This window comes from Crocuta crocuta, unplaced genomic scaffold (genome assembly GCF_008692635.1).
Source record: "Crocuta crocuta isolate KB4526 unplaced genomic scaffold, BGI_CrCroc_1.0 scaffold122, whole genome shotgun sequence".
NCBI lineage: Eukaryota > Metazoa > Chordata > Mammalia > Carnivora > Hyaenidae > Crocuta > Crocuta crocuta.
The window spans coordinates 456,378-472,565 of record NW_027528839.1 but is presented as its reverse complement, the minus strand read 5'-3'; the positions used below and the strand labels follow the sequence as shown (position 1 = coordinate 472,565).

The 16,188-nt window shown below is 37.6% G+C and overlaps 1 protein-coding gene across 6 annotated transcripts in view; it reads right to left on the bottom strand.

Moving 5' to 3' along the window:
* Window positions 1-16,188, bottom strand: part of DNM3 (dynamin 3) — a 584,407-nt gene that overhangs the window by 145,797 nt on the left and 422,422 nt on the right. For all 6 annotated transcript variants that reach the window (XM_077755999.1, XM_077756002.1, XM_077755998.1 and 3 more), the window contains one exon: window positions 14,882-14,991. In XM_077755999.1, coding sequence (XP_077612125.1) covers window positions 14,882-14,991 — 110 coding nt within the window. The remainder of the gene's footprint in view (window positions 1-14,881; window positions 14,992-16,188) is intronic.

Here is a 16,188-nt window from a genome sequence, read left to right as displayed (position 1 = left end):
GCCCATCAGCAAATAGTCCTTCCAGGAAGTAGGTGGGGAGCGGGCAATGTATTTGTTCTGAAATCCTAGAAGAAAAGTAAACTTGCTGTGAAGGACATAATTTCTTTTTGTTCTTGAACTTTACACAGCCGTATTGGGCTCATTCATCAAGAGTGCCCTTGGACACAAACCTCCTGAACATGATGCCTCAAACGCTGAGCAAAATCCCTGCTGGCACTACTAATGGCTTAAAATATAACCCTAGTTTAAATCCTTAGGAAGAAAGGAACTAAATGGAAGTTGCTCATTCTATCCTATCAGTCCCTTTGTTTGAAATACTCAAAGGGAGCACAAAGTCTAATTCCCCTAGAAAAATGGATATGGATTACACACAGGTGTTTTAAGCATGAAGAATTTCTCCAAAGCCTTTTAATGACATTTGAAAAAGCTGAAAAGCACCAACTTGTTATTTTTCTCCCTCAGAAAAGGCAAAAACAGTCATCCAAGTAGGGCATCATACTTCTACTTCACTTCAGAGTTTAATTTGAAAACCAATAAGAGAAGAATTTAAATTGATTGCTTCAAGCCACAGACATTTCATACCCAAGCAATTATGTTGGCTTTCATGAGAACTTATCTTAGCTGTGAAATCAATTGTCACAGACTTAGTTCACAAAAATATTACTAAATCATATTTGATTTCTGTCTTGGTGTAGTTGGTGAATCAAATCAAATGGGCAGACAATTTTAGTTCTCTAATCCAACTCTCTCCAGACTCCCACTTTGAAAATATTTTCATCCCTCCCCTCTGCTGTACCTAGGATTTCCTAACAATGCTATTTCACAACCAGAAAGACACTCAAAAAGGGAAAAGATGCAGTAGCAAGAACTGGGAAACTATTGTCATATGCAGGATCAGAACCATATGGCAACAAATATCTTTGCAGTGAGAGACTGGAACAAAGGAAGAGAGCAGACACAAAAACAGAGTTCTCTGATTCAAAGACTTGTATTTAACAGCTTTCAAGATATAAAGTTTCCTTTTATTGACTTGCTAAACACGTATTTCTATTCAACTTCTTGACAAGGAAAGCGTAGGGTTTACCTTTTTAGATTTATAGTGGGAAATGAACATTACTGTCATACTGTGAACTTGCAATCAGTAACTCTGCAAAAGTCCTCAAATCTCTGTCTGACCCAGGTGAACATAATAGTTCTAGCAGAACCAAGAAAAATCAAAAAGCTCTCAAGAGAAAACTAAAATCCTATCTTCTGGCTCTCTACCTCCTTTACCTTCCAAAGTTCTATATATAACAGCAAACCTGAAATTTGCTCAGGCTAAAGAAGTAAAAATTTAGAAGGCCAAATGTAGGTATCTTTGAATAATAAAGGTAACATGGGAAACAAAGAATTTACAATAAAACATGTATTCTATTTTTTTCTTACAGTACAATGACAAGGAATGTTGCTCTACTAAATTTAAGCAAAACTTATTTATAGTTTGTATAAAACTGCAAATTCTCAGGTTATGTTTTGTGTGTGTGTGTGTGTGTGTGTGTGTTTGTGGGGGTTTTTTGTTTTGTTTTGTTTTGTTTTGTTTTTTTGAGAGAGAGAGAGAGAGAGAATCCCAAACTGACAGTGTGGAGCCCAACATGGTGCTCTATCTTACAAGGGTAAGATCATGACCTGAGTGGAAATCAAGAATCTGACACTTAATGACCTGAGCCACCCAGGCGCCCCTGGTTCTTACTTTTTAAATGAAAGATTTCTTTTGTGTTCATTTTCCCTAGGAGTTTTCCTTTACATTTACATTTCCAGCCCACCCAGATCTGAGGTGTTAGGCTTCTAGAGCTTACCTACAGAATACTTTTTATTGGCAATTGGTGTTGTTTATATATTCTCCATATAACAGAAAAGAAATGCTTAATAGCCACACATTTACTCATTCACTCATGTTATTCAGCTCCCATAATTACCAGGTACCTTGTTAGGCCCTGGGGATAAAGCAATGAACAAGGCAAACAGCATCACTCCCTCGCATAGAAAGCAGTCCAGCAGTGGAGACAAGCATCAGTCACATGACTATATTTAAATTAATTTACTTATTTGTCATTGTGCTAAAACTAAAAAGGAGTGCTAGGTGTTAAAAATGTTGACTTAGCATAGTCCATTACTTAACCACATTATTTAAGTTTTCTCACAGAATATCACTGACATCTGATTAATACCAGTTTGCTTTAAATGCATCAGACTTCAGTTAGTCTCATATCTTGTGGCATTTTTTTTTTTGATACTAAGAATAGAGTATGGGGAAAATCACACATTTATATCCTACCTAAAATTACAAAGAGAATATAATCAACTGGGGAAGATAATTGAAACTGAGAAAGAGTTTTTACTATCACACTGATTTTTAAAAAATCGACCAGGTACTCATAGTTAGAGGGTATTACAAACACGCCTACACACAAAGATGACCCACCCCCAATCCATGGGGAAAGGTAGGATAACACACATTTTGTTAGCCAGCTTGGACTGGAAGACTGGTTACTAACTGACTGAACCTTCATCTGACAAAGAAAAGTTTTCTTGAATCAGAGTACTGAGCAGATGAACAATTCTCACTTAGGGTTCTATGAGGCAAGAATAAATGTTTGAAACCTTCTTTTGACAACTGTGGGGTAAAAATGAAATAAAGTAACTTCTTCATGTGTCAGGTTTATATCCCACAGACAAGCTTCATTGCATTGTATTCCTTAAACAATATTTCATTTCCTATTATGAAAGACTACATGGTTTGACTCTAGTGAATTTCCAATAAATTTGAGCCTTTGCCATCCCTATTTAGAGAAGAGTAACTGCTTCCCCTTTAATATAGATTTGACACTCAGCCACAGCCAAGTGAGACATGACCTCTTCGACAAGGCATTGTGTGCCACCTTTTGCCCAGCTTATTTGTTTAATTAAGTACTTTTTCAAACAACTTAAGCTCCAAGCAGGTCTTAATATAGAAACATAGCCATAAAGGTATATAAATGGAAAACCTGACTCCAATTCCTTTCCAGCTAACAAGTGGAAAAATATACCACTCCACAATGAGAATAAAGAGCCATTCTTTACAGAATGCCTAAAGTGCATACACTGGATATCGTGCGGAATTATTTGACATTTATTGAGTGTCGGCAATGTGCTGAGGACTAAGTGGAGTAGTGAGACATCCTAAAATCACTTTCTGTAGGAAAAGGGGAGAGGAGGTGAATTGAAACACTTGGCAATGTTGATAAACCATATCCTGAATTGAAGCTACAAAGCAGCATCAAGGGGAAAAAATGCCTTATTTTAAAAGAAAACAGAGCTAGACAATCCCAAGGGGTGCTCAGAAAATACCATGTGGCTGCCCTACAAACCCCCTGGACAGTCACAGATCTCAGCTGCTTACCAGTGCTGAAATACCTTGGACCAAATGGGCCTTAGCATGACCTTACAAGCGAAGGCCTGCTTGGGGAGAGCAAAGAGCAGCACAGTGAAGCCATTATCTAGACATGCTTCTACCAGAGAAAGCATGGCATTTCTAACAGAATCAAATGGAACACAAACTTGGGAGAACATTCCAATCTTAGTTTAGATCCTGCCACAAAGAAGTTTAGGAATCTCATGACTTAGACTTCAAAATGATTTGGTGATGTGATGAATGTGAGAACAAAGTATTGCAATTTATCAATCTTCCCAGGCATCTAGGATATGCTTTTTGAAAGCCCCTGAGGACGGCTGGGGGTGCGTACTCTTACCTAGAGTTTTAGGAGGCTAAACCAGGCTAGGTGTGAAATTCACTCTCCTCAAGCACTGAAGTCACTGCAACTAGTAACAATTCCTTCCATTTATAAAAATCTAAGCACTAAAACACTGTTTAGAATGGCTCAAAAATCTGGTCACCAGACTCATAAAGATCATATTAATTCACGAGGACACTTAAGGCTTTTTAAAGAAAAATGTTAAATGTATCAATTCTTATACACCTGATGATTAGGAATTACAGAATAACTGTTTTAAAACTTTATAGTGGAAAATTGAAATAGCAACTTAATGAGCTCTTAGGAATAATGCGGTGGTACAAGTAGCAATGACTAATATAGTTTTTTAAGAACTGTAGCAAGGGTACTGGTCAGGTCTATGTTGGGCTTTGCAAATGAGACTAAAAGCATTCCATGGAAATTTGTAAGACCTAACAACAAACTGAAATACCTTCATGAGAAGTTAAAAATCTCTTCACCGCTGCTCTTTTGGGAACAGTTCCAATTAAAATATTAGGTGGAATTTCTGTTCCACAGTTAATATCAAAGTGTAGTATCAGAAAGAGCCTTGGGTCAGGAGACATCTGGCCTAGGTTCCAATTCTGTCTCTGTCACTAACCTGTTCTGTCACATGGGGAAGGCAATTAACCATTATGGGTGTCAACTGTGAGGTGAGGACACATAAGATTATCTCTAAGGTCTTAGAGAAGCCTAGAAATCCATGACATTTTATCATTACATTGGTGACAATCCAGTGTTCACATAGGAGCTCTTAGCGCCAAGCCAATGCAGCCCCCATGGGTCTGCTGAATGGCTAAATAAACTGATCCAAAATGTTGTAGTGGAAGACAGAGATGCAGCATACAAATCAACAGAAGTATTTACAAAAGTTCTTCTAAACTCTCCTGTACATCTCCTCTGAAATGGATAAATTACTAAAAGCACGAATAGAACTTTCCTTACAAGATCATGTTGCAGGAGAAAGAAAAAAATAGGAATGTAACCTCACAAGTGGTGAAAAGAATATCGTTTAAGTATAGCTGGTAGAATTATGCTATGCATATGGGCTTTTGAGAGATGCAGGGTTTTCCCTTTACATAAAATATTTAAAATATTTAAAATATTTCCCTTTACATAAAATACATAAAATATATAAACTTACATGAGAAAGTCCAATTCAAAAAAACTCCATGGGGGAAAAAAAGAATGTTTTTATTTTTTAAACTAGGGCTCATCTTGCCTTTGAAATTAGCTTCTTCTCATCCAGAACAGTCTGGCAACAGATTAAGCAACATTTCCCAACCATTTGCTTTGACTAATACTATTTCCTCTTTGGGATACTCTTTTCAATTTCCTCCCCATCAATTCATGCCAAGACCCAATAAGAGTCACCTGCCATGCTGCTAACTACTGCTTATGGGACTCAAGTACTAGAATGAAATACGGTATCTTAGATCTGGTTAAATGTTACCTTACAGACTATAACCCATTTGTTTCATGTATAATATTCTCTCGACTAGGCTACTTTTTCTCTCTACCCCACCCCTTTTCTTTTACCTCTTCACTGATTCTTAAATTTTCTGTCTTAAGACTGGCTCAACTGGGTGGCTCAGTTGGTTAAGCGTCTGACTGGCTCAGGCCATGATCTCATGGTTCATGGCTTCAAGCCCTGTGTTGGGCTCTGTGCTGACAGCTCAGAACTTGGAACCTGCTTTGGATTCTGTGTCTTCCTCTCTCTCTGCCCCTCCCCTGCTCATGCTCTGTCTCTCAAAAACAAACATTAAAAAAATTTTTAAAAAGATTAGTGAAAAATGCATGTTGTATAACACTCATTGGTGATTAGAAATGCCATGCAAAACTAGATCCATCTTGCATTTCATTTAAAATACCAATACTGACACGTACAGCTAATAATGCAGAAATGCCTAATAAATACTCTGGAGTGAAGGACAGAATAGATATTTTTTATTGAGAGAATAAACAGGAGAATAGGAGAACAATAGCTGCTTTTCTCTAATTGGTTTATAAAAACATTCATGTTTGTAAACACGGAGAACTCCCAGGCTGTCCTCCCAGGTTCACTTTTATCATAATCTATACTTCTTGGGGGAGTCAGAAACATAGTTTTGTGTTTCAACAATGTAATGGTGATGAAAGACCATGCCATTTTAACCAAAATGTCACTTTTGACACTAGGTTATCTCATTTTCAGTAACCAAAAGGCTTGGATTGTGGTAGTCCAAAAAAGTGGGAAACAAGATCTTGGGATTTATGTGACAGCCAGCACTTCCCAAAGATCAGAAAAAGGATGGACTGAGAAAAAAAAATCTGTCCACCAGCAAAGATGGCAGACAAGTTTGTTTTGGCCTGGTCTCAGATGAAGAAGGTATCAGTGAACTGGAAGATAGCACTAAAGAAATGGCCCAAAATGAGGCACAAAGAGACATATATGTATAAGAAAGAACAGGAGAAGGTGGCTTAGTATATGTCTAATGGATTTTCTTGGAAAAACGAAAAGGAACAGAGAAGAGACAAAAGATAATGATATACAGTTTTCAAACTTTATGAAAATTATGAATTCTCAGTTTTGGAAATGCAATGAATCCCAAGCAGAAGATATAAAGCAAAACACATATAAACATATCATATTGAAACTTCAGTATACCAAAGGCAATATTGAAATCAACCAGTGAGAAAATACAGATTAACTATAAAAAGAAGCAACAAATAGATGATTTCTTAAAAGTTGAAGCCAGAATATAGGGGGGAAATGACTTTAAAGTTATGAGATAAAAGAACCATCAGTATACAATTTAATATCCAACAGAAGTGTTATTCAAAAATGAGAGCAAAATAAAAACATTTCCAGGAAAATAAACAGCTAGCTGAGAATTACAAGCAAGTGGTACCCACTGAAGGGATATCTAAGGGGTGTACTTTAGTGTGAGGGAGAATGAAACAAAATCAAACACAAGGATGCAAGAAGAAAAGTGAACAAAGAAATTGACAATCATGTAAATAAATTGAAACAAACATTTCCTATGTGAAGCAATCAAAAAAGGTGGTAAGAAAGTAAGATGGAACTCAAATACTAGGTAACAATAATGTGGAAATTAGAAGAGTTAGTGGACTTAAAGAGTTTCAAGGTCATTTTGGAAAAAGAATAGAAAAGACTAACTTCAAACTAAATAAAAATGAGGTATCAACAAAGAATTAAAATAAAGAATATAACTAATAAGTAGGTAAGGAGAAAAATAAATTAACCTGAATTTGAAGAAAAAGAAATCAGAGGGCACTTGGGTCATCTGAGTGCCTTCACTCTTGATTTTGGCTCAGGTTATGATCTCATGGTTTGTGAGATCAAGCCCTGTGTCAGGCTCCGCACTGACAGCATGGAGTCTGCTTGGGATTCTCTGGCTCTCGCTCTCTCTGCTTCTCCCCGCTCACTCACACACACACATTCTCTCTCTTTCTGTCTCTCTCTGTCTCTGTCTCTCTCTCAAAACAAATAAACTTAAAAAAAAAGTCAGGAAAAAAGTGGGGAGGGTGGAAAACAAGTATAGAAAAGGTAGGATAAGAGAAATACTAAAGTAAGATGTTCAAATAAATTCAATGAATCCCTTCTCATGTCTCCCTACCAAAACCTCTCTATGGAACATAATCTACAATGTATCATCTTTTTTGTCTATTTTATTTGCAGTGTGTTTTAAGTACATAGAACAGTGTCTGTAACATAACGGCTACCTAATATAAACTTGCTGAGTCTTTGAATTAATTAATATTTTAAAAGACAGTAACTATAGAGATTGAATAATACAATTAACAAGCATAATCCAATGGACTTTCATGGAACCTCACACTCCCAAATCAATACACTCTTCTCAAGCACACACGGACTATGTGAAAATTCACCTTGTGCTAAACTGTATTCTCTGGCCACAATACAATTGAGTTAGAAATCAACCACAACATCAAACTAATAAAAGCTCCTGTACTATAAAATGTAAACACACTTCTAAATGATTCCGAAAAGAAATCATAAAGAAGAAACAGAAGATTGAAAAAAACAGAACTTAAAGGTAATAAAAAATATTACACCTCAAAATTTGTGGTAAGCAGCTAAAGACTACCTAGAGGAAAATCTATGGACTTATATGTGTATATAAGAAAAAGAAAGGATAAAAATTGATGAGCTACGCATCTAAATTAACAAGTTAGGAATAAATAAATGTATATATATTCAGGGAGGAAGGCAAGATGGCAGAGAAGTAGGAAGCTCCATACATTTCACTCTCCCCTATCTCTCAAACAGAGAAGATGTGAAGCCAGGAGTCTGGGAAGAATAGAGACAGAGTCCACTAAGAAAACAACCTCACAGGTGCATGAGTGCGAACTGGGGAAGATAAAAATGGGCCGACCTGGAGACATGCAGGGTGGGGAGGGAACCCCCTTTGCGGAGAGCCACAGAGAGTCGAGGGGAAGAGAAAGAGCAGCTGCAACTTCTCATAGAACTGTCCCTGGAGAAGAGAAAAACTTCAACTGGAGACGGAGAGTGATCCTATTTCTAGCTGTGGTGCTGACTTTGGGCTGGGTGCCCCAGTCCCAGGTGGCGCCAGGAGAAAGTTCACTGCTCGCCTGGCTCGATCCCCAGCTGGGAAGTGCCTGGCCTGCGGGATTATATTTCGACTAGTATCAGTAAAGTTCAAGGACTAAGACCTGGAAATGAGGCGGGGCTTGGGACATAGAACCCGGCCCACATTGGCTACGCCTGTGGCACAGGGAGATTGGACCCAAAAGAGTGATTTGGAACACTTGGTTCGAGAAGGGACTGGGGTGCTGCCATATTTCTCCCCACAACTGCTAGGCGGGACCTCAGGGAGTGACCCACAAAATGCAGTGGAGGCCAGGACTTGCCTACACCAAACCATACCCATACCTGCTAGAGAGCTGCTTTTTTTTTTTTTTTACCGGAGCCCAGGCAAGACCAACATGGCTGCAATGCCATGATCAATTCTAGATCAATTCTTTCTACTCAGATGTATTTTCCCTTGTCTCATTCATATCCCTCCACTCTGCTGGACTGGGCACTCTGGTCATTGGTTTGCTTATACAGTCACATTTAATCCATTCTCTAGAGGTATATTCTACACCTAGACTGCTACCTTCCTTTCTCTCTCTCTTTGGAGTAATCAGACTATATAGTTTCTCTGAGTAACATGATCTTCATTTCTTTCTCCTCACCTCCTACATATTCTCCTCTTTCTCTGAATTAAGCTACTTAGTCTCTCTGCCTGGTCATTGTCCAATTTCACTTTCTCCCCGCCCCTGTCATTTCTCTCTTTGTATATGCTCTTCCATCAGCACTGAATACACCCTGCTATTTATTTGTAGCTGGGTATTCTGGTTTTATGCTTTTAGACTTTCCTTTGTCTTTTGGGTTTTTTCTTTTTTCTTTTCTTTTTTTTTTTTTTCTACTTTTTCCTTTTTGGTTTGCTTGTTTCTTGGATTTGTCTCTGTGTTTGCGTGCCTTTGTTCCCTAGTGTTTGTCTGTCTCATTTCATTTCCAGGGCTACCTAAAGAAACAAGCCAAAGTACACATGGTGGAGAGTCCCAAATACCACTATGAGTAGGGAAATAAAATAATCAAAGTCTCAACAAGAGAGACCAAATGACACCATTAAAAGAACACTTCCTGAATGTACAGGCCCTGGACACTCAATGAGCCTTCTTTAATATAGCAGTACTCGCAGGTGCAGAGCATATAACAAGCTTTTAAAACTAACAAGAGACAGAAAGCTAGCCAAAATGATGAAACAGAAGAACTCTCCTCTAAAGAATTCCAGGAAGAAATGACAGATAAAGAACTGCTCAATACAGATATAAGCAACATAACTGAAAAAGAATTTAGAACAATAGTCATAAAATTAATCGCCAGGCTTGAAAAAGGCATGGAAGACATCAGAGAAGCTATTGCTACAAAGAGTATGGAGCTTAAAAATAGTTGTGATGAATTAAAAAATGCTATAAATGAGGTGCATAATAAAATGGAGGCATCCAATGCACGGATTGAAAAGGCAGAGAGGAGAACAGGTGAATTAGAAGACACAATTATAGAAAAAGAGGAAACCAAGAAAAAGAGAGATAAACTGATCCGGGAACATGAAAGGAGAGTTCGACAGCTGAGTGATACAATCAAATGGAACAATATCCCAGTCACAGGAATTCCAGGTGAGGAAGAGAGAGGGAAAGGCGCTGAAGGAGTACTTGAACAAATTATAGCAGAGAACTTCCTCAATCTGGGGAAGGAGAGAGACATTGAAATCCAAGACGCACAGAGAAGTCCTCTCAGATGTAATTAGAATCGATCTTCTGCATGACATATCATTGTGAAACTAGCAAAATATAAGGACAAAGAGAGAATTCTGAAAGCAGGTAGGGATAAAAGGGCCCTAACATACAAAGGGAGACCTATCAGAGAAGTTACAGACCTATCTACTGAAACTTGGCAGGCCAGAAAAGAATGGCAGGAAATCTTCAATGTGAAGAACAGAAAAAATATGCAGCCAAGAATCCTCTATCCAGCAAGCCTGTCATTCAGAATAGGAGAGATAAAAGTCTTCCCAAATAAACAAAAATTGAAAGAATTCATCACCACTAAACCAGCCCTACAAGAAATCCTAAGGGGGATTATATGAGGGAAATGTTTCAAGGAATACAAGGTACCAGAGACACCACCACAATCATGAATTCTACAGAGAACACAATGACTCTAAACCTATATTTTTAAATAATAACACTGAATGTAAATGGACTAAATGCCCAATCAAAAGACATAGGGTAGCAGAATGGATAACAAAACAAAATCCATCCATTTGCTGTCTATAAGAGACTCATTTTAGACCTGAGGACACCTTCAAATTGAAAGTAAGGGGATGGAGAAATATCTATCATGCTACTGGAAGTCAAAAGAAAGCTGGAGTAGCCATACTTATATCGGACGACCTGGACTTTAAAGTAAAGGCAGTAACAAGGGATAAAGAAGGGCATTATATAATAATTACAAGTCTATCCATCAGGAAGAGCTAACAATTATAAATGTCTATGCACCAAATATGGGAGCACTCAAATACATAAAACAATCACAAACAGAAACAATCTTATGGCTAAGAATGTGCTAATAGCAGGGGATTTTAATACTCCACTTACAGCAATGGTTAGATCAACTAGACAGAAAATCAATAAAGAAATAATGGACTTGAATGACATATTGGACCAGATGGATTTGACAGATATATTTAGAACTCTACATCCTGAGGCCATGGAATTCACATTATTCTCAACTGCACATGGAAATTCCCTAAGATAGATCACATACTGGGTCCTAATGCATCCCTCAATAAATATAAAGTAATTGAGGTCATCCCATGCACATTTTCAGATCACAATGCTATGAAACTTGAAATCAACCACATGAAGAAGTCTGGAAAACCTCCAAAAACATGGAGGTTAAAGAACACTCTACTAAAGAATGAAGAGGGCAAATGAGGCAATTAGAGAAGAAATTTAAAATATATGGAAACAAATGAAAATGAAAATACAACAATCCAAACTCTATGGGATGTGGCAAAGGCAGTCCCAAGAAGAAAGTACACTGTACTCCAGGCCTATTTCAAGAAACTAGATAAAGCGCAAATAAAAAATTTAACAGCACACCTAAAGGAACTAGAAGGAGAACAACAAGAGCACCCCAAACCCAGTAAAAGAAAAGAAATAATAAATATTAGGGCAGAAATAAACAATATAGAATTAAAAAAAAACAGGTGAACAGATCAAAAACCAAGAGTTGGTTTTTTGAAAGAAAAAAAAAAAGAACAAAATTGATAAACCTTTAGCCAGGCTTCTCAAAAAGAATAGAGAGAGCATCTAAGTAGACAAAATATGAACGAAAATGGATTTACTACAACCAATCCCTCAGAAATACAAGCAATTATCAGGGAATACTACGAAAAATTATATGCCAACAAACTGGACAACTTAGAAGAAATGGACAAATTCCTAAACACACACACTACCAAAATTCACACAGGAAGAGATAGAAAATCTGAACAGACCCATAAGTAGTGAAGAAATTGAATCAGTTATCAAAAATCTCCCAGCAAATAAGAGCCCTGGGCCAGATGGCTTCACTGGGGAATTCTACCATACATTTAAATCAGAGCTAATACCCATTCTTCTCAAGCTATTCCAAAAAATAGAAATGGAAGGAAAACTTCCAGACTCAGTCTATGAAGCCAGCATTACTCTGATTCCCAAGCCAGGCAGAGACCCAGCAAAAAAAGAGAACTATAGGCTAATATCCTTGATGAATATGGATGCAAAAATCCTCACCATCAACACTTGCAAATCAAATGCAACAGGACATAAAAAGAATTATCCACCATGATCAAGTGGGATTCATTCCTGGGTTACAGAGATGATTCAATGCTTGCAAAACAATCAATGTGATACATCACATCAACAAAAGAAAAGATAAAAACCATATGATCCTGTTGATAGATGCAGAAAAGGCATTTGGCAAAATACAGCACCCCTCTTAATAAAGACCCTTGAGAAAGTCAGGATAGAAGGAACTCGCTTAGGAACCACAAAAGACCCCGAATAGCCAAAGTAATACTGAAAAATAAAACCAAAACGGGAGGTATCACCATCCCAGACTTTAGCCTCTACTACAAAGCTGTCGTCATCAAGACNACTTATGGAGATGAGCACTGAGTGTTATGTGGAAACTAATTTGACAATAAACTATTTGTAAAAAAATAAAAAAAAATAAAAAAGCAAAAAAAAAGTACTTAATTATAAAATTATGAAATAATTTTCCTTAAATTCTTTTTTAAAAATTTTTAATGTTTTATTTATTTTTGAGAGAGAGAGAGAGACAGCATGAGCAGGGGAGGGGCAGAGAAAGAGGGAGACACAGAATCCGAAGATAGGCTCCAGTATCTGAGCTGTCAGCACAGAGCCCAACACAGGGCTTCAACCCACGAACCATGAGATCATGAGCTGATCCGAAGTCAGATGCTCAACCAACTGAGCCACTCAGGCACCCCATTTTTCCTTAAATTCTGAAACACACCAAGGAAGCCCAATTGTATTCAACATTGTACTGGAGGTCCTGGACAGTTCAAAAATAATTGAAAATAATCAAGATTTAGGCGATAAGACAATGGCAAATATGCCTGTAGGTGGGACATCCTTGTACTCACAGAGGTCTCTGAGAAGTGGTTGAAGAAAGAATTCAATACCTTCTGAGAACCCTAGGGTTCCAGAATTCCTAGAATTTTAAAGGTCCAGAGTTATCTTATTTTGGTGTCTCTTTAAAATACAAGTTGTATTTCATATAAAAAAAGATACTCTATCATTGTCTGATCTTTAAAAAATTTTGTACCAAGCCCTTTTGTAACCTGAACTTTCCAGGTTGATAAAGAACTCCAACTGCCCTCCTATGTAGTAGCTACACTTTGACCCTGAATCTAGCAAGAAGGCTGAGCACTTCTCACTTCTGTAAAGATCCCTTTAGGACCTCCCAGCTACCCACTGCCTTGAGGAAAGTATGTAAACAGTACTAAGTTTGGCCCTAGTATGAGGACACCCTACTGTTCTCTCCAGGAAATCTTTTTATGCTTTATCATCACAGTGGTTTTTTTTTTTTTTTTTTTGTTTTGTTTTGTTTTTTCGTAAGCTACTCCCAATTAATACTAAGTCTTTAAGAACTCCCATCTCTGTGTTTGGTAGGGGAGTTATATTCAATTTTCTTTCCCCTTGGTTCTTTAGAGGACTAGCTCTTGTGGTTTTTCTAGGTATTTTTGTATAATGAGTCACTCTGAGCAACTGACTGGGAATGTAGGAAGAAAGCTTCTTTTGCTATTTTAATTTACTGTGTGATTGACCCTGGGCCAGTCATTGAACCCAATCAAGGAAATTCATTCATTGCTAAATAGAGATAAAAGGCCTGAAGAGAGAGGTTAAAATTAGACCCTGCCACCTAATGACTTAGTCTCTTAATAACTGACTCATAGAAATTAATTATCTTTTTCCTATAATGTTTCCATTTGGAAAAATCTCCTTGTTATCTTTGTCTCATTGTAGCCCTTTTCCATTCCCTGATTCCATCCTCTGCGCCCTTTCCATTTGTTTATTTAATTTTTCTGCCTAACTTCAGTAAGTAACTACGGCACTCCATGATAGTCAGACCCGAATTAAGTTTTGATGTTGTAGGTGAGTGGCAGTAAAAAACAAACAACAACAAGACACAGCTGGAAGGAAAGGTGGACTTAGACACAGTAGTCCTGATTCAGTTTTAAGCTTTCTCATGTACTGATTTTATGATCTTAAGAAAGTCAGTTAACCTCTCTGAGCTACAGTTCTAATTGATGAAATGGTATCTACTCTACTCTATCTTTCTACCTCGTGAGAAAGTGTTTAAAAAATCAATGAACAGGGGTGTCTAGGTGGCTCAGTCGGTTAAGCGTCCGACTTCGGCTCAGGTCATGATCTCAAGGTTCATGGGTTCGAGCCCCGCATTGGGCTCTGTACTGACAGCTAGCTCAGAGCCATTTAAAAAAATCAACGAACATGTATAGTGCTTTGAAAAACTATGAAGTACTAATTGTCTGTATTCACATTAATTAAATCATTCTACTCACCAATGCAAAAATGTCCTCCTAACATATTTATAAGAAGGTCTTGAGTAATATCCATCCATGCTGGACAGATATTATCAAAAATTATAATTGAGTAATTTGTAAGTATGTATGCACTAAGCTCAGGACAAGGAAGACTTTAAAATAATAAAATGTACTTTAAGAATGAAAGCAGCATGATTTGGGTGCCTGCTGGAAGAACAGGGAATACTTGAAGATCTTTCTTCTAAGTTTTAATCTTCTGAACCCATAACCTATGGTGAAACCTAAATATGCAAAATAAAAGGAAAACTAAAGAGTTAACAAGTTTCCAGATGGGTCCAAAGGAACTCTTGTAAACATGATGTCTAGATCACATAGAGATTCAAGTAAAAAAAAAATCTGAAGACAGAAGCTGCTTCATTTTCTTACCTTTGTTCTGTATTAAAAAGTGCAAAGATGTGCTTGCTAGACATAAAGCTCTTTTCCACATCCCGAACTTTCAGGTTGTCCAAGGGAAGCATATACTTCTTTTCTTTTTCCTATTGAGAGAGAAAGGGAGGGAGAGAGAATTGGCTTTAATAAAGATCTTGAAGCCTGCCAATGGCAACTCGTCACCTGAGTTGTCCAACATTTGATTACAATATTGTGATACCATCATACACTATTTTGATACCAGCTACCAAGGAATAAAAGCTATCTGAGAAAAAAAGATCCCAATGATTCTCAACACATGGGTCAGAAGGATGAGGGGAGGAAAAGTGTGGAGGAAGGAAGAGCTCAGCGATAGAGAGAACACATGGTCCTCCATCCTTTCTTCCTCATGTGGGTCCCCTTAGATGTTTTAAAATGTTAGTTTGATATTAAGAATTTAGCCATCTGTTAATATTTAGCAAAAATGTTCTGGTCCTAATTCAATGAGAAATGCCAGATGGATTTCATTTCATATTTTATTTGCAGTCTAAGCAGTTTTGATAGCCAATGCTGGCAGGGACTGGAAGCACAGGACCCCAGTATGAAATACCCCTATAAACTAGATAAAGCACAGCAAAGTATTTCCTTCATTTGGGTCTAGAATAAAATGTGGGTCCATAAAAAATTGACTCCATTGAATTGTTGAGCTCTTAGATAAAAAAAGAACCCATTACAAGTAGACTGATATTAACTAGAATAAATTGTCTTCTAAAATGAACAATTCTTTAGGAAGAAAATAGATATTGGGTGGGGAGTAGGTCTGCAAATGGGATCCAACTGGTCTTAGTGGAACATACTGGATGCTTAAGAATTATGAGAAACATTTATATTTAGGGATTGGCCCAGGGGCAATATTATCATATGTATGAATGCCTAATGACCAGTCTAGTAGGAGAGAGCCAAACATTCAGCTAGAGAAACCTATTACCAGTGGTATTCTAGCACAGTACTTGTTCAACAGTAGCTCTGTGTACATGGCTCCAGCCTATATCTCTAGTGCTGGTCCTAAGAAAAAGCAGGACTAGACTCCGGAGGAGGGAAGCACAAAGACTTAGTCACGACTTTTAATAAACAACTATTACTGTATTTCCTGTCGAAAAGTACATGTGCTGTACAAACATGTTTGACAAAAGTCTTTTTGTTCCTACAGCTCTTACAGCACTAGGCTCTGTTGTGTGGAGCAGAACTGTGTGTGTGTGTGTGTGTGTGTGTGTGCGCGCTCGTGCGCACGCTCCTGTGTGCCTGTGTATGTCTGTGTGTGTTCA